The sequence below is a fragment of the Pholcus phalangioides genome, unplaced genomic scaffold (genome assembly GCF_987345545.1).
Source record: "Pholcus phalangioides strain wild (caught in Gottingen) unplaced genomic scaffold, Ppha-v1.0 ptg000015l_1, whole genome shotgun sequence".
Lineage (NCBI taxonomy): Eukaryota > Metazoa > Arthropoda > Arachnida > Araneae > Pholcidae > Pholcus > Pholcus phalangioides.
Genome location: NW_028301608.1, coordinates 104,374,563 through 104,399,044, shown reverse-complemented (window position 1 = coordinate 104,399,044; position 24,482 = coordinate 104,374,563). Strand labels below are relative to the sequence as shown.

Genomic DNA, 24,482 nt, shown 5'->3' with positions numbered 1-24,482 from the left:
CAGTCAGCGATTCTTGAGTTATGGGTCACGAAATAAACTTGATTCGCAGGGGCTGTGCCGAGATGGGCCGTACAAATCCACTAAAACAGCCAGGGATTTTTGAGCTGTCGGTCACGACCCAAACTTGATTCGCAGGGGCTTCCGAGACGGGTCGTACGAATTTACTTACAGCCAGGGAATATTGGGCCTGGGGTTTAAGTGTGTCACAACCTAGATTTGATTCGCAGAGGCTTCCTAAATGAGTCGTACAAATCCACTTACAGTCCTGTTAGAAATGCACTTATTGCATCACAGGTTTTATCAAGTTCGAAAAATAAATAGTCCTATGGGTCGCGAAGCTGATATTGTAGGTGATTTCGGGTCTCTACTAAAAACGGTTAAGAACTCCTACCTTACATGTTCTGCTCGTTTGTGTATACGCGCCTTCAGGAAGCAACCAGGGTGCTAGCGAACGTAAAATTTTTGTCTAGTCAAGAGAATGTTGAAAATGTATTGTTATAATCCTCCTCGTTAAAATTAAACTCTTAACCATTCTCCTCCACCCTCCAGCTAAGATACAACCCAGAGCTTTTACCGCCCCACTGATTGTTCCAGCGCCTTTCCCAAAGGGCGAATTCGCTTCTTTTACGAGTGAAACCTTTACAACTCATGGGGGGCTCTTTTACATGCTGCGACATTCCCTGAACGAGTTTGCAGCGATGCTAGTCGTTTAGCACGTCATTTTACTCTGCACCTAATTTCCAAAATGAATTCGTGAAAAGTATCTCGGATAACCCGAAACTCGGTTAATCGAGGCTCGGATAATTGAAGCCTTACTGTATCTAAAAACTATTTCTTCATGGCGATAAAAGTGCATATTTTCTTCATTTCGGCCCGATATCGTGACCGTCGACATGATCATAAGTCAAAGAAAAGTTCTTATGTCAATATTAAAAACTTCCTGTTGGCCCTGAAACTTTAGCTATTAAGATCTGCACTTTTTCCGTTTTATATTATCCCATCATCAACTCGTTTCCTGTACAATTTTTTATTTGTTTCACTTCCCTGCATTTTAGCGTGCGTAATGTCGATTGACATGCAGTCGCTGTCGGACAAGAAAAGACAGAATAAAAGAGAACAAAAAATAAAACTCTATGCCAGAGCACACGAAGGATTATAACCTCCATGCATGATGTATTGTCAATACGTCTACCAGCAGGAGAACTTTTCTAGCTCCTGTCTGACACACAATAGACCGACATGAAATAGCTGCTGGTTTTTTGTTTTTCCCGTCGGTCGAGTATTTATACGTCAGTCAAGTATTTTCGTGAGGGCTCAAGTTAAGAGTAACTATTCGAAGAACAAAATAGGTTCCGCCATTTCATTCGGAAAGGCCTCGAAAGGTAATTATTAATTACCAATATCGTTTCTTTCTCATTTTCTTCAGGTGCGTTTTTACTCCTTTCCAGTGACGATGATGCATCGTGATTTATTCTTCTTGAGTTAAAATTACGTCTATCAAAGACGATATTGATACTAAGTGAATTTTTATTCAATAATGTTACATTAAGATTTCGCAATAACCATATTTTTATGTTTAACATCACTGTAACGATCACTCCATTCGTTCACCATATTTTAATAATGTAAAATATATTCCTTATGCACAATGCTATTTTAAATAGAGCTCCGCTTGAATGCCACAATGTAAATAAAAAAAAATCGAGTCCTCTTCTTCCATCTTTCAACATAAAGTGAAATCTCGATATAACGATATTTCTTGAACCAAGAAAAAATATCGTTGCAGAGGGATTGTCGTTGTATCGAGAGGCATCACCATCATCACACACACACACCAAAATTCAAGCTGTTTTTGACAACTTGTCCAATTCAGAGTTGATAGCACAGTCAATGCCCGTTAAAACGACCCTCATCGTCCTGTCTGGACGTTATATTGGAAGATCGTTATATCGAAAAGAAAAACATATAGGTTATTCGATATATGAAAACATTTGAGGCATGTCCTACCAGTCGTTGTTATGGAATGAAGAGTTGACTGTCCCACCAGAATATGCACTTATGAGCATTTATTGGCCACACAAAAGTCATAGTTAGTAAATAAAATTTAGTAGCATGTTTTGACCCTCTCATCAGGGTTCACAGGGTTCAAAATTAACGAATACTCTGAAATAATGAAAAAAAGAATAATTTCTGAATAAATGAAAGAAAACATTTCAGTAGCATACATGTGAATAAACGAGAGCCTTCAATAATTTATGGGGTCCCGTTTACCACATGGTCCTGGGAGCCCCATGTACCGTTTACCCACCCATTAATGTCAATGTTTTGTATTTTTGCTCAACATAGAGTTCTCAATCTAATTTCAGACATGTTTATAGTAACGTAAATCCTGGCACATTGGTACGGAGGGCATCTACACATGTGTAATTTTCTCCTCACGAAAATAAACTTAATCACTGAACAATTTCCAATTTTAATCTTGAATTCGACGATATACTGCGCTATTATATTCAAACTGATGAATTCGGGATTTTTTCTTCAATCTCCCGACCTTGATTACTTCTAAGCGTCGTAATTTAACCTAGTTTTTATAGTATAAACTCTGTGGTATCGGTGATGAATAATGAGTAGATTATTAAAAAGATGCAGTTTTCTTTTAAAAAAAGATAATGAATGATATTAAGTTACTCTTGCAATACTAGACTAAATAAGAGTGATGATTTTGAAAATGATTGTTTGAGGAATATGACTATAGATCTAGTTTTTGATATAACTTATATCGTATATTTTTTATTGTTGTTATTAACGGAAAGGAAGTTAACCAGAGTTTACGATGCTTATTATTGTTATTATTACTAATCAATATGAAAAAGCTCATTTAAATCTCCGTTATTGTTAAAAATCCGTTAATTGTGCAACATCGACACAGGGCCGCAAATAGATGCTTGGTCACCCGGGGCAAGCGCGTATTTTGACGCTCCCTTGTAATGTTGAAGGAGAGGTTTCAGAATGAAGTTTGCGCCCCTCGACTGCTCCCATCTAGTGCGGCCTTGCATCGACAACTTCATCAACACTTTTAAGGGTAAGGTGGTACAAAATACCGATGTCAATAGATGCCCTCGGAAGAGAAAATACCAGCGAGGTGATTCAAAATATACTGAAGGTGCTTTTGAGCGCGACATAAAAAAAAAATCTCTGCGAAGAGTATCGGTGTAGAGGGATTTATCGCAGTAAAGGATGTCGTTGTATCGAAAGGAATTTAATATTGGATTATAGGCAATTCCAAACCAGATTCGAAAAAAATATCGTTGTAGAGGGATTTATATCGTTATATCGAATATCGTGGTAGCGAGGTTTCACTGTATTATTCTAATGATATTACTGCTCCATTGCACGATTATGAAAATTTCAAAAGACACATTATTTTCATCATCATGAGGTGGAGTACAGAGAAATTATGAAAGGATTCGATGCGCAACGTGAACACACTTGTTGAAATTTAATGTATTTATTACATCACACACATTGGGTTGTATATTCAAGGTAGACTCCACTGGTACTGACTGCCATGCATTCGTATAAATATCATAAAAGGATATTACTTCTTGCTCACTGTAGTGATTCGATGCCCGTCTGTTTTTCCCCCCACACAATAAAGTAATATATTATGTGTAAATCAGAAGGAATGTGTGATAAAAAGTGATGTTTCCCAGAATAAATAATGGGACAAGAAGGCTAACAACAGCGTAAACTGCAATGAGATGACGATGAATAGAAAAAAATAGAAATTTGCAGAATATAATTCAATAGGAAACCTAGTGTAGGAAAGTTCTAGAAACATCGTAAGTATTGAAAAGTAGCTATTGTTTGATCATTGATCAGTTTTGTCGCACCACGGTCATTTTCTGCACGTGAGGGCTAATTAGTGCTACCTACAATTTATTGCCGATTCCGAATGGACGGCACCTTTTTTTTTATACTCACCGAGAGGTTGGTGCGCTAGCTCCTCGGTGTCGGACTCCCTGCGGTAGCAATCTTTTCCTGTGGTCATGTCGCTGTTGTACCCCAGTGTCAGGAAAGTTTATGACAAGAACGAACCCCGGGTATCGAATTCGCGACGCCTCTAAACATACTTTGGTATTTTACGCGAGTGTCCTGGGCTACCTCACCCAAGTAGCTATAGAAACTCGTAACTATAGCAGTAGCCGGGCAGCTTTGATTAGTAGCCGGGCATTAATCTTGATCCCTGAACACATTACTGCCATGCCCCCAACATGCCCCCAACACATTACTGTGATGCTGATAGGGCTTCAGCCCCCAAGGCCCGGGACGATTTTTTTTATCATTTCTGTGTTTTTTTCCCCGCTATAAATTCATCATAACGAGGCCCTGAAAGTCTGCTTTTAGGCCCTGCAAAAGATCCCAGTCTAGGGGCGCTGCTCCAGGATGGGGGGGGGGTATGGCCACTGCACTAAAAGATTCATTATATCCAGGCGTGGAAAAAATAAATAAAAATGATTTTTATTATTGTTCGATTGTGAGGGCGTTCTAAATACTGTATGTACCACCATGTGTGGCATTTCACTTGTGTTTCACTAATAGTCTAACCGAGGTTTAACCTCATTTATTCACTTCTTTTTATTATTCATATTATAAATTCACTAGCAAATCAAAACTTCAAGTGGGAATGAGTTTGCGCAAAAATTTCTAGACTCCTATGGGCCTACATCAGAATCCAGAGAAGGAGTGCTATTCTTCCTGAAATGAGATTCACGGGATCAGCCCTGCTTGGAATCCCACTTTTGTTTCTCCCAATACAACTTTGCAACATACAGTAGCAGTCGCTTATAAGAATCACGTTTGGTTCAGTCATTTTGATTCTTATATCCGGAGATGTTTTTCTTCTATTGCTCCTATATAGTTACCGCTGGAGTACGCAAAGAGTTGGGATGGGGAGGGGGTCGCTAAAGAAAAGATTATGATGTTTTTCTGAAATAGAAAAAAACGCAACACACCTTACTAATTTCTTATTAAATATAAAATTTTTAGTCATAATTTTTAATTTAATTCTTAATATTTTAAATCAGTTTGAATATCTATAGCATATCGAAATCCCTCAGACATCGTTCGTTGTCAATGTAGACTGATGAAAATGTTACATACTAACTGTATTACTATTGTATTATTGTCCAAGCGGATAACTCATCGATGTTTCCCAAAGTTAGCAGTAATGGTCCGGGGAGGGGGTTCGTAGGAGCTACGGGTGTTTATTTTTTTCTTTTTCTGCCATAAATCTCTTGCTGATAAGTTCTGTAATTGTTGTTGCAACTAGGTATTTTGGCAGCTTCCGCAAGCACTCATTTTGCTGCCCCCGTATAATGTATAAGGAGCAGTAAAAGAGTGAATTTGGTGCCTTCTTCTGGTCCAGCGCCCGGTGCCCCAGACTCATCTGCAAACCCTCCCCCCCCCTTCCCCTCCAGTTGCCGTCCTGATTGTCATTCATGGAAGCTCAGTCAACTACAAAGTGCTAATCTTCACTGTTTGGGAGGAGTACAAAGCGCAATGCCGTCTTAACGCATGGGCCCACCCTGGCCTCAAGACAAGAGATCTCACAAAAATGAGATCTGATTGAAATTTTCGATAGTAAACAAGTAAATTTGTAGGCAAGCATTTTTAGCCGGGTGGAACCTCATGAAACTCCCTTGGCCCAGGGTGAGCCTATGATGCGACACACAATATATATCCATTCATATATATATATATATATATATAAGTAAAATTAGAACAAACGAGACGAAAGAAGAAAAGGAAAAATATACAATAAAAAATGTATATTTTTAAAATTTTTATTTTGAATTTTTCAACACATATGGTTTTAAATGTAATATATCTTCTTGAATGTATGTTATAAATATATATAATCTTGTGAATAACAAAAATATTTTACAAGTTCCCACTACTGAGATAAACGGTGACAGAGAGTTTAGAAATTCATATAATCGAAGATTTTCCTACGTTAAAATAACGTTTGGTTTTCGTTTTGCCGATTTGATTCTTATAAGCGGTGACTACTGTTTTTTTTAATCGATTTAAGTCTCCAGTCACTCTGCTTTATCGAGATTATTTGTTTATTTGTTAGAATATGCGGTTGACAACGTTTTCATTTTCATAACGTGAAAATTGGAGAAGCATGTACTATATTAAGAAGAGGTAATAATCTTTTTCTATCTCATAAAAATTCTCGGATCTGTGTCGTTGGTTCTTTGTTCAAAGCATATCACGCGGAAACTTCTGGGTGTGGCTTCTGCTCGAGTGTGAGGAAGCCAAAACAGCGGCGAACTGCCGCAAAATATACGCATTCACCAAGAACCGTAGAGGTTACAACAAATACGCACCGAATCTATCAAACGCAAAGGTTTCGGTACAGCTTCCACGAAAATTTCATTCCATCAAACCTATTTGTATTTCTGGAAATACAATTACATTTCTATAATAATTATTAAGAAATAACTACTCTCACAACCTACTCATAAAAACCTCATGAAAATAAATTTAAAATTCCAAAAAATATATTTCTTTCAACTCATTAAAAAAAAAGTAAAAAAAATCAAACCTTCTATATTTAGTTTGCACTATGGTCTGAACTCGGATATAATTAATTCAAATACGTGTTTTGACCTTCAAATACCGTTTTATAGTGTATGATAAGCATTGAAAGAAGTGTTGACCTTTGTGTTTAAATCTTTCATCCGTTAGATAATACAATAACCATAGTAAACTTTATTTACAATAATAATAAAAAAAATGAAATAGGCACATGTTGTACACGCTGAGATCTTGGTGCTTCGTATATCTTATTTGAGGAAAAACGCCTACTCGACATCAATCAACGATGAACTTTGAAATTATATTATATGTATATTCTTTCCTTAATCATAACTAGTTTCAGTATCAACCAATAACAAACAATTTTTGCTTCTGTATATATATTTTTATCCAGAAATAAAAGAATTAAAAGTAAGAAAAAAGAAGTTGATAGCATACACAGAAAACTTATCGTTTTTCCGCTGAAGACTTTGTACCATTGCCGAGTCCCATGACATACTTCATTAAATAGTGTGTATTAATAATATCAGTAAGGGGTTAGACGAGGGCGGGAAATGAGAAGGGAGGGGAGGGAGACAATTTTTAATTTTATTTTTTTTTTACTTTTTTTGTAGTTTACATTCAAGGAAATAACAGATGATAACATTATTTAATGTGCCATACAGCTTTGAACCGGTCTGCGTGGTTTTGTCAAAAGGGAAGTCGCAGGGCCCCGTATCTTTTTTTTTTAAAAAGCGATAGCGAACTTTTCGCACCTCCCTAGTAAAAATTGTGTGTATATTATAACAGTGTTGCACGTGAACACCTCGTGGACTTTTCTTACAACCTTTATCAAGACTTCTTTCAATCAACCAAAAATGTGACGTAGGTTGTGGCGGGATGTATATTGGCCGATGTCTGCTCTCGCGCCAAATCATTCTCGTCTCAGATAACGTGACCTGATGGCGTCCATTTTGCAAGCATCTCCAGTGTACGACGTAGCCATGAGAGATTTCCCGTGGACATGCCGGTATCCCAGGAATGGAATTTTCCTTGGTAAGCCCGATAAAATTGACAGTAATTCTTGAATAGTAATCGTAACAATGATTAAATTCTAAAAAGTTTTATGCTATGAAGTCGTTTGTCAATTTTTCTTGGAATTATCGTTTCTGCCACGTGGCAAATGACCAAGTGCGCAGCAGGTTTTTAGATAACTCCAAAAAATAAACCTCGATTGAGAGAGAGAACATTGAACGTTTCCCTTAAGAAATTAATTAGTAGACAATCGAGTCTTAAACCATATACAGTAAAACCTGTCTAAGACGGACCTGTATGAGGCGGAAACCTGTCTTAAACGGAATCAAAATTTAGCCTTTTCAATGATTAGTGCTTTCATTTGCACCTTTATAAAACGTAAATCTGTCTATATTATAATATTATTTCAGTCTATTGACGTTCCGTTTCGTACGGGTTTCACTGTATAAAACGTCGAGTTATAAAATAAACACCACAAAAAAAATTCGATTATACAGCTACAAGCTTGTCCTTTTTTCTTTCATACAAACATCTTGTTCATAAGTCTCAAACTTGCCATTTGCGTAAAGGAACCATCTCTCGCAAAATTCAAAAATCTACCATTTTGAAATTAAAAAAAAAACAAACAAAAAACTACTCATTTCTAGTGTAAGGCTTGAGGAATTGGTATAAAATGTTTATGATGTAAATGTAAGGATTTATAACAAAAAATAAAGTATTACGAGACGAGCATGTTTTAGGAATTCTTGTTCTGGCATATATATATATATATTTTAATTTGAAATCAACAAGAATGGTTGCTTATCATTTTTACCACATCGACTACAAAAATAGACTATCTTCATGATCAACGATCATTTCATATGCATACGATAGATATAACTAAACTAGAACCTACGATTATAGTGACTGTGAATGGATTTTGTCCTGTAGGACTGTGTAGGACTAGTGGGTAAAATACTTTTTGTTGTGCCAAAAACCTACAGTTGTACGGTGACTTCAACGCCATCTGTTTTTCACAATTGGAAGTGGTAGGCTACCTATCCATGGTCAGGAAAGATTCTGATAAGGACTGGACCAGTTTTAGACTAATCGGAGTTTAATAAAAATACTGTTCACATCTGGTTTTCTCATGAGTTATGTGATTCAAAGGAGACTGCTTATCTTAGGTTAGAATGCGGGGGGGGGGGGGAGAGAGGTTTATTCTTTTAATCAGATTAACTATGAATCGAAACTTAAACATGAACATAAAATACGTTCAGATTTAAACCAATGGTTCTTATGTAATAACATCGATGGGGAGGGGGGGGGGTCCGATTTGCTGATTTTTTATGACAGGGGGGGGGGGGTGGTTTGGATAATGCTTCCGTCATCAACCACCCTTAATGAAAATATGAAATATTCTTAATGGCATCTTATTGGGTGCACCAAAAACTAGAAAAACCTTTCGATAGTTTGTGGACACTTGAAGTAACATCCCCCTATTGATAAGTGCCCTACAGAACCACTTTAGTGATCTCTAAATGTTTCGCGGATCCAAGTGATCTGGAAGTGTGTCCGGGCCGCTTAAGTACTCTGGAACTGTGCCCGCATCGTTCAAGTGATCCGTAGTTATGCCGCGGATCACTTAAATAGTCTGAGAATGTGCCGCTGGTAATTTAAGTGATGTAGAACCACACTGAGGGCTGCTTAAGTGCTCTAAAACTATGCCACATGTCACTCAAGGAATCTCTAAATGAGTCACGAATCGCTTAAGTGATCTGAAAATGTCCCGCTTGGTTCATTTCTACAAAATTAGGTTTGAGGAGGACAGGTCACATCAGATAACCCCCAGGGCCATATTTGATCCGTGGGCCAAGGGTCTTTATGCGATTTACCATATATGGATTAGAGGGTGGATCACAATGAATTTATTAAAGATGAATTTTGAGTTCATCTTCAAATAGCATTAATATGTATAATAATAAATTTTGTTCGTGGGGGGCACGAGCCCCCATATCCCCCCCCTTCCGCGTGTACGTCTATGATCCCACCAACATGCGTTAGGATTCAGAGGGGCAGAGCTGATGACGAAATTTTGCTGACGGGGGAGGGGGCGGTCAGAGTTTTGCTGACTTTTGCTGACAGGAGGGGGGGGGTCAAAAATGGGTAAAAATTTGCTTTTCCAAATTACCTTCACCGCTTCAAAAAACGAGGAACAGATTATTGCCTTTGTGGTGAAATCGGCACTCTCATCCATTACTTGACAACATGTAAATTAACTTCACATCTAAAGCGTATGGCTGTTCTTTCTACTAAAAATGCCACACTCTGGATCAGAGAGATTTGAAAAAACAAAAGTAGAGTGAATAAAGTCAAGAAAATAATGAGATGGATAGAAGACAATGATGACAAAGTGATCCCACAGACGCCATATCAACCAATAGTACAAGTACAAACTTCACCACCTCGCCATTCACAAAGAAAAAAGAAATTGATCAACTGTAAAGAAGACTGAATTAAGATTTAATATGGAATATAGAATTATATGCTTGATTTCGGATTGTATACGTAGATTGCGACCTCGCAATTGATTTTATACCTAGATTATGATTTTATACCTAGATTATGATTTTATAGTTGTTATGATTGTAATGTATATTTTGTAATTATGTTTTTTTATAAATAAATTGCCAGAGGTATCTAGTCCGTGAGGACAATGAGCCGATATTGCCATATGGCGATGTGGCCTGGGTATCTTTCGGTTTGCGAGTAAAAGTTTGCTGACGTAATAGTTGAACGGCCGCAAACCAGGAAATAAAGTAATATGAAGTATAAAACATGTGATGCATGCTATATATATCATAACACACACAAATAAATTCAGCATTATATCCTTAGAAGACATAACATGCATAATTAATCGGTCACTATGGTAAGTGGTACCAAAAGCAATACCACATCCCAACTACCACCACCAAATGAATTCAACAAAATACGATTGGAGATGAACGCACTCCTTGTTGTTTCCAATTCCGTCATTTTACTAATTCATTTATATTGTTGGCTCATATATATGAGGAGGTAAGAACTTCATGATCGTTCTTAATTTTATATTTACTTACAATTTTAATAACTCTTTAGACGTGTGAACATTACACAACAGTTTTATCGCGACGCGCGTTAGACCAGGTCGATAAGATACTCGCCCTAAAGTATCAAAGGGTGTTTAGATGTGCCGCGAGTTCGATACCCGGTTTGTCCTTGTCAGAAACTTTCGTGACACGAAGGGGGGGGGGTACAACAGAAAGGTGACATGACAACAGAAAAAGATTGGTACAGCAGGGAGTCCCACACCGAGTGGTTAGAGCACCAACTGCTCAGTGAGTATAATAAAAGACTGCCGTTCGGAATCGGCAATAAATTGTAGGTCCCAGTCTAATTAGCCCTCGTGTGAAGAAAATGGCTGTGGTGCGACAAAAATGATCAATGATGACACATCAAGCAAATTTATTCCACCAATGTCACTCTAAGATTCCCAAGACAACCATGACATTTTTGTTCGTAAACCTAAAAATTCTTAGGTCGGGGAGTGCTTATTCCTCTCGCGACCTTTGTAAATGCACGGCACGTACTCAGCTGCAATTCTTCTTTATCTGATTCACCAAATTCAAGAAGTATACTCATTAACTGCTGTCCGACCCAATGTAAAAGCAAGGCTATTATAAACCTGACGTCGATAACTACGCAAAACGGGTCAAGTCTCATCATATTTAGATCCAGATTATTATCTCTTGCGAAGCGCTTATTCTATGCTTATTGTTTATCAGTTCAATTTTCAACCTTGTGGTTACGTGTGTATTAACATGTAGAAGGGATTTCAAAATGTTTCCTAATCAGTCAAGAGACTCGCTTGTTATCAGCTTTGAATTTGAGACAACTTGAACATCGAATCGACGTGTATGGGGGAGAGGGAAACGAGGAGAGGATATCATAAAATAGTTTCGATTTCGTTATCATTTGATTTTTTTGACTGATGAAACGTGATGCAGATAATTCTACAACGGTATGATGTAAGTTCTAGCAGGGATCATTGTAAACACTGAAAGAGAAGAGAAACTCCAATCACTCAATCTCGAAGAATCAGAGATAGGATCGAAGATTAAAAAAAAAAAAAATCTTGAATGAAAGGTAAAGATGACGAATGTAATAGAGAAGCCATAAACGAACACAGATAAAACTTTACACTACTAGCTCACCAAAAGAACAGATAAATGACATCAATAAAAAAAAAACCCGGTAAAATTTGTGAAAAATTATGGCTGTTGTGACCAGAGGCACCGACACGAAGAAAACATTGTAGGGAAGTAGATAGCCCCCTCCCCTTGTCTACAAGATTGTCCCTTGTATACAAGATTTAAAGATGCGCCCTCACGACACATCGCTTTGAATTCACACTCGGGCCCATGTGTCCAACCAGTAGGATGGTAAATCCTACGTATGGATGTTTGTTTGCGACATAGGCTCAACCCATGGCCCTCGGAGTCATCTAATGTAGCCCGCGAATCGAAACCTAATTTTGTGAAAATGAACTAATTGGCACATTCTCAGATCATTAAGTGACCTGCGGTGCCGTTCCACATTACTTGAGTGGCCCGTGACATATTCCCAGATCATTTAATTGGATCGAGGCACATTCATTTACAGATCACTTAGGGCCGTATTCACCGACATGGTTTAAACCTGTAGCTACAATTTTTGGATCAACGTAGGTTGGTTAACCAATCCATGTCGATCTCTTATCAAAAAATTGTGACTAAAGCTTAAACCATGTCGGTGAATACCGCCCTTAAGGAGATAAACTTGAAGGTCTGGGGTGGGGAGGCAAGATGATGATTTTGTCAATATATGCGTGCACATACTGTATATTGGGTCACCCACACTCATTTTCCGTGTTGGGGGGGGGGGGCAATGTTCCTCGTGTCTCCTGTATCTCCGCCCATGTCACTGAAGCAGTCCGAACATATTCACAGATCACTCAAGTCACTCTCAGCAAATTTACATATCACCAGGGCCTAATTCCAGAGCACATAAGTGACCCGTGGTACACGTGGAACACGATCACTTGCCTATTGTGTTGAGTCGGCCGCATCGAGCTTAATCCATATAGTCAGCCATACCTACTTTACTGCACCATATCTCCGGTCATATATAGCTAATACGGTAATTTCCAACTAGTGGATTGGGTAGTAAATGAAGGCACCATCTATTGGTGGCTGCCCCAGGCTCAGTAGGTAAGTAACTTGTTTCTAATGTTCTTGCCCGCATTCGAACCAGTGGACCTTGTTGCATGGTACGGCAAGCCCCAGCGTCAAAGGTAGAATCGACTGATCTAATGTATATGTGAATTGACATCATCATCATCGTGCCCCCTTCGAGACTTTCAAGTCTATCTCCGCCTATGCCTTGTCGGTAATCTTCATAGTGGAAGGCGAGCATCTCACCATTGCGTTACTCGGGTGCTCAGTAGGCCGAGGACAATTTTGCCGGGTCCTGGAGCCCGGGACAATTTTCGTTATTGTTTTGGTTTTTTTATGCTATATATTCACTTTAGATGGGCCCTTGAAAAGATTGTTTTGGGGCCCCTCCAATGATCCCAGCCTAGGAAGCCCTGCTTCAGGATGTGGATGGGGTGTCATGAATGAAGTGGTCCGCACCACAAGGCTGTCATTTCAACTTTTTCCTGGGGGGAGCACATGTACTCAATGTTGTATGTATATACACGGCCGCAACTAGCTGCTTGGTCAGCCGGGGCAAGCACGCATTTTGGCGCCCCCGCATAATGTTGAAAGAGGGGTTAAAAAATGAAATTTGCGCCCATGGGTGGAAATACGGGGGTGGGGGAGCGTGGGGGCAATGCCCCCCCCCCACGTCAAAAAGGGGGTGGGCAGATCTAATGTATATGTTGTGTAGAAATTGACATCATCATCATCGTGCCCCCCCCAGCAATAATGACCTTGCCCCCCCCAGACTTCAGAGTCTATCTTCGCGCCCCCTCTAGTCCAGCGCCCAGGGCACCAGAACCACCTGCATCCCTCCCCCCGCTCCTAGTTGCGACCCTTTGTACATATATATACACACACACCATTTTTTGTGTATTTTCAAAAACCAGGAGGGGCAACAGCCCCACCCTGACCCCCCTCCCAAATAACGGGCCTGGCCAGCACTCCCCTAAGGATTGAACCACCCTTCACCTGCATTCGGTGTCCTCGATTCGGTGGTTTATGCCGCATCATCGCTTCCAGTCTACGAGTGTGACGTCATGCGCAACAGTACGAGACTCTCCTCCTTTGTTACACGTGCAAACATTTCTGGGAAAACGTGGAAGTGAAACTCGTTAAAAATAAACGGCTTGCCCTCAATTGCGCCTATTGTTTGTTGATGGAGGCTGGCTGGTCAGTGCTGTGGGCGAGCTTTTACCGTATAGATAGATATTTTTAGTGTTGACGGATGTTGAAGTTTTTTACACGTGAGTGAGTGCATGTAATTTAGCAAATTAATAGATATTAGAGAGGGGCTTTGTTTTAGAGTTAATAGGAAAAGAAAGCATTTTTCATGCAGAACCACGTGAATTCCTCGCAGCCCTTGCAAAACGGTGATGGTAATGATGGTGGTCATTACAACAACAACGTCTCTGGAGGTAAGTGCGTGGGGCGAAAGGGGAGGAGAAATGAACCAATCTCTCTCTAGATATCATTCCTTAAAAGCCAAGGCGATTGGCCACTCGCAATAATTCAAATCTGTCATAATTAAGTTTCTCTGAACAGGAATGGGCCTGATCTTTCATTGATGGGGAAATTTGAGTGCAGTGTCTGTCATAATAGTTCGATGTTGATCATTGATGGTTTTCAATGGGTTCTATTCTTTGTTGTTGCAAAAATGGTATGATGGTCTATTCTAGTTTTGAATAAATATAAAGGCCTCTTCTCACTGTGACTGGGTCCAGTCCCCATGGCCCCTATGCTGGGATCTTTTGCGGGGGGGCCCCTCTGTCACTTTTAATGGGCCCCTTCTGTAATTAATTTATAGTGTGAAAAAGCAGAAAATGATGAGAACTGTCCCGGGCCCCAGGGCTAGAGCCATGCCAGTCCCCCTCCTCGGGCAAGCATTAATTTATGGCTTTCAATACAAAGGCTGTAGAATAATGATAATGGGAGGTTTCTAATACCTACCTTACCCCAAGCGTCTTCCTTTGAAATCTCTGCTAAAGTAGAAAAAGTCACGCTGGTTATGATTGCTGATAGCATTTATTGGTTTATGCCTATCAAAGACTTTTTAAATTATATTTTACCTTAATTTACCCTGCGTTGGGACCCAGTCGTAGTGAGAAGTGGCCTTTACAGTCACTGGCGATTCTGTGATTTTTCTCAACCAATATCATTCTCCCCATCCCAAAGCCAACACCATTCTTGACAATCCTAGCTGCTCACGCGAACTCTTGGTAATGCTCAAGAACAGCCAGGAGTATAAGTATATTTCGGAGGCTTTTTTGAACGGCAGGGAAATATGATGAAAGTTCTCAACAGAGGCGGGAACTGGAAAGTCATGTTTCACAAGAGATAATATATTCCACTGCTACATTCTAAAAGTTCGAAACTCGTTTTATTTTTGACAAATGAATTTAGGTATCTTTTTTCGAAGTACCCCCCAGTACCTTCATCACTGCTTGCTGCACTTCTTCGGAACCTGAGAATCATTGCCCCCTTGGGCAGATTAATTACCCGAGGAAAAAGTCACATGGGGTGAGATCAGAGCAATAAGCTTGTTGTCAAAATATCGCATTACAATACTTCCACAAGTAATCTGATACCAGCAGTGGCCTTGGAGTCCTCAAAAGTCCCCTCTGTCCCTTAAATGCCTATATGATTCGGTAACGCTCGAGCAACCAGATCTTTGGAAGGCCAAATCATGTGTGCTCCATCATCATAATGCACTGTCTCACGGGTCCCTCCTGGTCTCAGGTTCATTCTGTACTTTGCAAAAGTGATGACAATACCGGAATGGTAACATTATCCATGATTTTAATAAGTGGCATCTACTGTAGCAACCCAAACGCTTGTAAAGTGTAGAGTTGTTTAAGTTCTATCGCTATTCAGTGTTTTCCTCTGATTTTTCTGTTACCTAACCAAGAAAAAATATGTAGATAAAATTACCAAAAGCACGTAGTAATAATTTGAATCCAGATCTTCGAAATATGCTGAAAATGGATTTTTGGCAGGGAATTTCTCGAAGATTTTGACAGGACTGTCTTAAGGTGAGTCCACGCTGTGGGAGCTTGGGTTCCTTCCATCCAAACACTCTGATTGTGACTGGATAATGTTTCGTTGCAAATAACACCAATTGTTCCATGCTTGTAAGGTAATTTGATTTATAACTTAAATGTTTCTTAAAACAAATACAGTAGAACTCCAGTTATCTGAATTGATTGGAACTAGATCCCGTTTGGGTAATTCACAAAGAAATGGTTATTTCTTTGTAAAAAATAAATTTTGCTTTAGCATGTAATGTAACTTAATGGCTGTAAACATCCATCAATGAAGATGGGACGCGGGTAAATCTTTCCTCCTCTTTTTCCCCTATGGCACAACGAAAAAGAAGTTAGTTTCGCCAAACTATCCACATTGAAATCTTAATCTTACACATGTAAATAGGGATCAAAAGTGACAAGACTAGTTACTCATCGTCCGTGTATCTGCTATCGCTACACCACTTCTTTTCTTTTTTATGATTCACCAATGAGAAACTTTTAAAATGCAGATTTCACCGATTTCTTTTTTCTTCTCCAAAGTGATTCGGATAACAAGAGTGTTATTGTATGAAATATATTTTCTATGACAAATGCTATAATAATGCATACTAAACAAATTATGAATGTATTTCTTTTCTTCATTAGTGTATTTTATGTAACTAAAATGAACATTCATTACTATTGTAACTAATCCTTTTCTCTCTTTCCTTATAGGCGGAATGCCTTGGTTGGCACATCAAATGAGTGCTCCCAGACCCGTGGTAATATGTGGACCTTCGGGGAGTGGGAAGTCCACTTTGCTGAAGTACCTGATGGATGAGTTCGGGGACTTCTTCGGCTACAGTATTTCACGTGAGTGAAAAAAAATCTTCATTGAAAAGTTAGTGTCTATTATCTCAAATATTAACTTCGAAGGGAAATTTTTTTCTTCTAAATTTCATTTTTTTTTAATAAAAATTTTTGCGGGGAGGTCAAGCTAATGAAAATATATCAACAGAAAGTAACCAAGCTAGGAGCGCTGGGGCAAATAATAGATCAATTTGTAATTTCATGATTTGTTTGCTGAAAATTAAAATTAACAATGAAGTGAGGAATATAGAAAATCTCTCTGGTTCGACAGATTGGATTAAATCAGATGTAAGTAGGTGCAGTTGCCCAGGTCGATAAGATACTCGCCTAAAGTACCAAAGGATGTTTAGAGGAGTCATGCATTTGATACTCGATTCGTCCTTGTCAGGAACTTACCTTTCTACAATTGTAAACCAAAGTGGTTGAAAAATCTCACGGATTGGCAAAAATAGACGAATTACTTAGTGGATTGGCAAAAAATAAATAATTGGGGGAAATAGTTTGAGGACCGGTGGTATTGAGATTTTGATACCTGGTTCGTCCTTGTCAGAAACTTTCCTGACACAGAACAGGTGTACAACAGAAACGGCGATATGACCACAGAAAAGGATTGCTACTGCAGGGAGTTCCCCATCAAGGGGTTAGTGCACCAACCTCTAGATTAGTATAAAAAATCAAGGGTGTTTGTTTTTCGGATTTGGCAATAAATTGTAGGTTCCAGTCTAATTAGCCCTCTTGTGCAGAAAATGACTGTGGTGCAACGAAAAATGATCGGGGGGGGGGGGGCAAATAATTTGAAAATAACAAATAATAAATGCAATAAATAATTTGAGGACCAGAAAAAACAGTAAATTAGGGCAATTATTTCAGACCAAGAAAAATTAAAAATAATTTATGGGCCAGCTAAAAATAAAAGGGATAAAAATAATTCATAGACCTGTGCTGACGGACTAAGGCAGAAATAAACACCAATATAGACATGGTATAATATTTATTGAATCTAAAACTTTCGAGCGCTTTATGAACTGCTCAAATCTTTCATGGACCGGCACTAGTTAGTGGACTAATGATTGAAGAACACTAGTCTATTTGGCACTCGTGCAGAAAATTACTAATGTGACAAAAATGATCATTTGTCATGGCAATTTCAGGAGTTGGGGTTGCTAACAAAGGTGCCCTAAGATTAAACAGGTGTGCCACAAAAAGTAACAAAAGCAAAATTCATTTTCTTGTGAAGGAAATCTCTTCTTTTGATATATATTTAACAAGCTAACAAATTAAATATGCGAATTCCATTTTATTTCAATTTGTGAACGGTATCATTCTTTGAAATCGAAGTCTGCATCAACCTTGTATTAAAACCTTAAAAGTTAGCTATAGGTATGCACTTCTTAATTGTTTTTCCTTTTTATTTGTTTTCTTGCGGTAACTTATTTTCTTTTTTCTTCAACAGATACCACCAGAAAGCCCAGACCTGGAGAAAAGTCTGGCAAAGGTATGTCATACCTTTAGTTGTACTTCATGTCGGCAATGTGGCTATTGCCTAAAATGTTCTTCCATCAATAAATGTTGGAAATGTATTTGATTAGTATACATGGATAGAATCTGAGTTTGAGCTGTTTTTCTCCTTTTTTTTGTTTGCAGATTATTACTTTGTCGATGTGAATGACATGGAAAACAGTATAGCATGTGGCGAATTTCTTGAATACACCACTTTCTCAGGGAACATGTACGGGACAAGGTAAGAATTTTTTATTGTTTTGAGAAAACATAATTTTTATCTGCTTTGTTATTGGATAATGAATATTGCGCTTATCTGTCGTTCTAAAAAGATGTTTCATTTTCTTGCAGTAAGAAAGCTGTGAAACGTGTCCAAGATCAGGGACGAATTTGCATTCTTGACATTGAAATAGAGGGTGTGAAAAACATCAAGAGAACTGATCTGAACCCATTGTTCATATTCATCAAACCACCAAGTATTAAAGTTCTGGTATGTTTCAGCATTGATCTTTTATGTGTTCCATATTTTATTGCATAATGATAATTACAGAAAGCCTGAGAAGGTAATTAATTTTAAAAAACTTAAAAAAACAATCAATGTTAAAAAGGGAACCAGTTTTTTTCCCTATTTTTCTTATAGAGAGGTACATCTTCAATTGCATGGGTAGTTAAAAGATTGAAGAGCTTGCATTCAAAATGTATTTCTAGTGGTTTGCATATCAAACCATTGTACTATTAACACTAGCTCGGTTAAAACCCAGATAGAAAAGAATACCAATTTGGCAGTTCTAACATATGCTCTAACCTACATTGGTACCAATTGACTGAGGAGGTATAATGGTTTTTTACAAAGTTAGGGTAACCAAGCACTCTGTGTTGTCCGTTTTTCCCTATAATTTTAGATTTATCCTGTGACAACACGCATAAAAAAAATAATTTGATCATATGCTAGTTCCGAATGGGTAATATTTGGTGCGCTAATATAAGAAATATTTGATGAGAATCAATATGAGAGAGAGATCTGATTTTGTCATATCAAAATCTGGTCGCTGTACTGAAAGTGATATATGATCACAACTATTGGATTTTTGCTTTAAAACATTCATCAAAGAAACAATGCAATAATTATGATTCATATGCAAATGCATTTTTCTCATGTTATGGCTGGACAAATCTATTGTTTGACATGCCTGGAGCATTTAAAAATTTTGATTAGGTATATGTATTATTGTCATATAAAATACCGATTTTGGGCGTGTATCATTTTGAGTTGATGCCAATGGGCATGTAATTTTTTTTTAAATTTGTCCATCCTAGCATTATTGAATATTTACATCACTAGCATTATTGAAACACATCTGTAACTATTACTGAAATGCTAGAAACCTAAATATTTTAGTAAAATGTTTAATATATATTTCAGGAAGAACGATTGAGAGGCCGAGGTACAGAGAATGAAGAAAGTGTACAGAAGCGTCTCGCCAGAGCTAAAGAAGAGCTGCGTTACGGTAAGTTTTCTCTTCATGCTGATTTATTTCCTTGTGAAAAGCTATTTTCTTACTTTAAAAAAAAAGTTTTAAGGGTTTTAAAAGTTAAAAAATTTGTTCTTACTTTTCATTCAATTGCATAAAACACTACATGCATTGCAGAATAAGTAATCTCTATAATAAAGTAAATATCTTTAATATATTTTCAGGTGAAGCACCAGGAAACTTTGATGTTGTTCTTGTTAATGACAATGCTGAAGAGACGTATAGACAGCTGAAGACATATTTAATGCCGGTAAGAAATGTTTCATTCACCTCAATGCTTTCTTGCTAGTTCTTGTGTGTGTGTGCGTATTTTTTCTCTGTAGTAGGCTATACTATAGCTGTGTTTCTAAACTTATGGGCCACTAAGATAATTCTTCGACAGTGTTGGAAATCTAATTTTAATTAAATGAAAATTATATTACCAAAAATATTTGCGAAGGTTCACAAATGAAGGATCAGACTAACACTTTGTAAGTTAGAGTTTAGTTTAGTGACTCATCAAATTTTCTCAGATATTTTGTTATTTTTTGAGTCTCAAAATTGTTGGGAAACGCTATTTTGGATGAAGTATATTCTCCTGATATTTTTAAATGTTGAGCAATCACAATTTAATGGAGGGTCTCAATTTTTTTTTATTCTGCTTTATATTCTTTATTTTCTAATATAAGAGAAAGTAGGGAGACAGGTTTGGGTATTTTGTGTAATCTGTAAAAAATAGGGAGGGGGGGGGGAAATTGGGTTCAAAGCCAAGAAGCTCTGAACAACATTCTTGTCTTTGTGCAGCCATCCAGAATCACTTTTGAACTGTTGGTCCCAGTCTGATTAGCTCATCATGTTTCATTGTGCAACAAAATGGTTCTGTGCGATTCTTTCTTAATTGCCCTTAAACAGCTGTCACGGAGAGTGTTATTGCTAATAATAATCATCTTAAAATAAAAATATCTACATTAATTGTGTACTTTAAAGGAACTAATTGTTCATTAGGCAAATATGTATTCTGTTGAATAATGTAGCACTGTACTGGAAATCTTTTTGACATTGAATTTAGCCATAATAGTATTACCTCTTCTCGAAGTTATTATTGTTTTATTAATAGTTAATTGCAGTGAAATTTTGCTCATTCTTCTGAAAAATGAATTCCAATATTAATTGGAGTACAATCCCTTTGCAGCTTTCAAAGAAGATTTGTAATGCTGCCTCGTCTGGTCCTCCTGGCCTTATCAATTGGCGTCAGAAAAATGGCAAAATAACCAAAATTATGAACAAATTAATACAAAGAATGAATTATAAAATGATATTTAAAGCTGCTTTATTCCTTTCAAAGAAATAAAAAAAAACCATTGCATTTGAAAACTGATTCCTGATTTTCTTCGTAAGCATTTTATTTCTGTATTATAAGTACAAACTCGTTTATTCCTCCCCACACAAAAGACTCATGTTAGTTTTTAAATTAAAAGTTTTGAATGTATATCACTCGAAGTACATTTTTTTTAATTGATTGTTTTATTATAGTGTAAAAATGTGTTTTTCAACATTAAGTTTTAGTTTATCAATTTTTTTTAATTTAACGAGTTAGAAATGAGAAAAGACAATTAGGTATAGCCACGAGTTGACGATCATAGATATTGCACCTATTTTGGATATACCCGCATTCCCCATCTACTTACGACTTGAAAAGCCTAATTGTCAGAAAATCATCTTGGAGTACATTAGTTCCTAGACTTTGTTGCGTGTTAAAATTTTTATCTTACACTTGGCGATAAAGTGAATTTATTCAAGTTTTGATGCAGATTATAAAGTTAATAATTTGTGGATATTTGGGTGGTCATTGTAATCTACATTTGTGCTGAAAAGTTAAGGAACAAACTGGGGTAATATCTCTATTGTAGCGGGATGATGATCTGGACAGATTGCTATTGGCACCTGCATCTACCTTCATGTTTTCACTGAGATTCAGAGACAGTAGTGCACACTATAAATATGACAGACTTGCACCACATGCTCACATTATTTCTTTCTGTCACAGGACCTGATGCAACGTTTGTAATTGAAAAGTTAACACAGTTTGTGTTGTCTAGTATTACGTTCAGTCTGAAATGCAAACTCGTGTGGAATAGCCATCCATTTCTTTTGACTTGAATCCAAAAGGTTATATATTAGTCATGAATGGGAAACATTGAACTGCTCTCCATGACCCTTTCCAAAGCTTCGGTCAGTTGTGAACAAGTCTTTTGCTAAAATGGGCCCATGGGCCCAGAAATCACAAAGTGCAATTGATAATATTAATGGTATGGATCGAAATTGGTGAGCCTATGCATAGGTGGTTATATCCCATATTGGCCGACATTCTCCACTGAACTTTTTGTGGTTCAATATATAATTGTTCTTTTCTGCACCAGTTATTTAATTTTGAATTTTCTATTTTCTTTGTAATTTCAACACAGAGTGTCCCTTGCATTACCCTATGGTCTGTGTAAACTCCAATTAAAAAGAATTGAAACATTTGCTTTTATAAGCATTTTTGATTTTGTTGCTTAACTTTTGACCATTAGTGTAATTATATTTTAATGACACGCATAATACAGTCAATGCTCAATTTTAGGAACCTCCAATTTACAAACTCCTCGGTTCCCAAACAATATATTATTTCTTTAAATACCTTTACCATTCATGGATTTTAGGGACTAATTTTTCAAGTCCGTATAGGTTTGCAAAAATAGGTGTTGGCTGCACAAAGAATGGATGAATGAATGAACATATATATACTTAGAAAGCAGGAGATACTTTTACATTTCTGCAGTTGTCTATTTAAACAAAAGGAATGGTGACAGCATTGTGAGAGTAATATGATCACATTATTCTACTCCTAAATTATTTCCCATTGTGAATGAAGCTACAAGAAAAAGCAAAAATTTCACTGCTGTTTCAAAGCCTGATAAAGTGAGGCATTGTGATTACTTGAATTTAATTTCTGGAAATGGTCAAAAAATAAATTTATTTTCTGTACTAGAAAATTTGGGACTTTTTCGTGTAATCTTGGTATAAATTTTAGTAGTCATCTTCGAAGGAAAATGAAATTAACATACACAATAAAGAAAAAAGAATATTTCTTGTCTGGTGAATAATTAAAAATACGTTGAATCAACTCATGAATTAAACTTTAAAACTAGTTTCCCATTAACTTGCGAATGATAATCGCTGAAGATGTACAAAAGCCTCAATTAGTATTTAGCTTTTGTGCATGTGGAGAATCTGCCACAAGTTGTTCTCTTACATTAGATTAAGCTTGAGTGGTGCTGTAGTGTTGTATGCACGATATGTGCATTAACAGTGTTAAAACAAGCTCAACACTTATTAGTGCAGCACCTGTCTAAGATACTATTTTTTTAAATATTTACGAAATAATCAGTATAAAATTCTGCACATGGGTGTACACAGAATGTTCTGGGGAGGGGGTTAAAAAAATTTTTCTTCTTAAGAGAAGAGATTCAAGTTTTTTCCCTACAAAATAACAGTATAATCACGGCTTGAGATTGGGGGGGGGGGGGCGGCTTTGCATATGCCAATGATTCTGCACAATTATAAGTAGTTGAATGAAATTATATTTGAAATAGTGATCTTTAACATTTGAAGGCTTTCATTTTGCTGAAGTATTTTTTCAAAATGAAAATTAATGTACATGCTGTATCAGCATAAAGACTGCAAGCCTTTCCGAAAGTTACTACAGTGAAAATCCTGTATAATGATATTACTGTCTGGTCCTGATGCACTTTTTACAGTGTTAACCCTTTATCTACCAGATTATGAAAAAATTAAATAATATGTAAATTTTTAAGCTCTTATTTCTAATTCTCAAAAATCAAATTTTTTTTATTAATTAACCTGGTACTTCAAAGTACCATCAGCACGAAACGCTTACCAGAAAATAAAAAAAAATACCAATTCAAATATGTTAAATAGTACATCATAATGAACATTTATTTTACCATCAAAGAAAACCATAATTTATTTCATACATTTATTAGCGAACACTTTGTGGGTTGAAGTGTTTTATTGCATAACCCAAGAGTGTAATGAAGTAAACACTTTTACAGGTGCAAAACATCTAAATGAATTTCATTAACATTTAAGAAACTAGTTCCACACGTGTAACTGTTATCTAGTAAATTGGCCATGCAGTCTTTATACTTCAAAATACCAACAACCTATGTAAGGGATGTTACTGGGGTTAAAAAATTGGTGGTACTTTAAAGTATCATCAGTAGTCAAAGAGTTATAGTTAATATTTTATCTATAACAACCCCTTTATAATGATACATTTCTCTGGTCCCTTGAGTATTGTTATATAGGCATTTCACTGTATTTCCCTGTGCTCATTTGTTCTGACAAATAATGCAACTTAAATTTAGAATTAGTAGACTTTTGGCTATTAATTTAAAAAGGAGGTATTTTGGTAGAGTAAAGAATGGCAAATATGTACATAAAATTTTTATTATAAACATGTCTCTATCAATGAACATTCTACCACAGTGTTCAGTTTAAATGAATATTCTTCAATCGAAGTTATATATGTTATTTGTTGAGAAATTAATTAACCTGTTTAATTAAGCAAAAAATTTTTCTTGATCTTTGCAGGACATTGAGGAGTTGAAGAGACAGCGCAATCATGGGAATCATTGACAGGAAAGAGGGGG

At 37.0% G+C, this 24,482-nt stretch overlaps 1 protein-coding gene across 15 annotated transcripts; it reads left to right on the top strand.

Annotated features, from left to right (window-relative positions):
* Positions 1-1,038: 1,038 nt before the first annotated feature.
* Positions 1,039-24,477, top strand: LOC149077249 (guanylate kinase). 15 transcript variants are annotated; one of them, XM_089245008.1, is made up of 8 exons: positions 1,039-1,382; positions 16,622-16,759; positions 18,210-18,251; positions 18,401-18,497; positions 18,608-18,746; positions 19,680-19,764; positions 19,953-20,038; positions 24,424-24,477. In XM_089245008.1, exons 2-8 carry the CDS (start codon positions 16,627-16,629, stop codon positions 24,466-24,468), a joined length of 627 nt encoding a protein of 208 aa, XP_089101134.1. In that variant the 5' UTR covers positions 1,039-1,382; positions 16,622-16,626; the 3' UTR covers positions 24,469-24,477. The 15 variants fall into 15 exon arrangements, with proteins under 15 accessions (XP_089101134.1, XP_089101130.1, XP_089101123.1 ...); XM_089245004.1 differs by lacking the exon at positions 24,424-24,477 and adding an exon at positions 20,960-21,141 and having other exon boundaries at positions 1,301-1,382; positions 16,622-16,787; XM_089244997.1 differs by lacking the exon at positions 24,424-24,477 and adding an exon at positions 20,960-21,141 and having other exon boundaries at positions 1,306-1,382.
* The last annotated feature ends 5 nt before the right edge of the window (positions 24,478-24,482 follow it).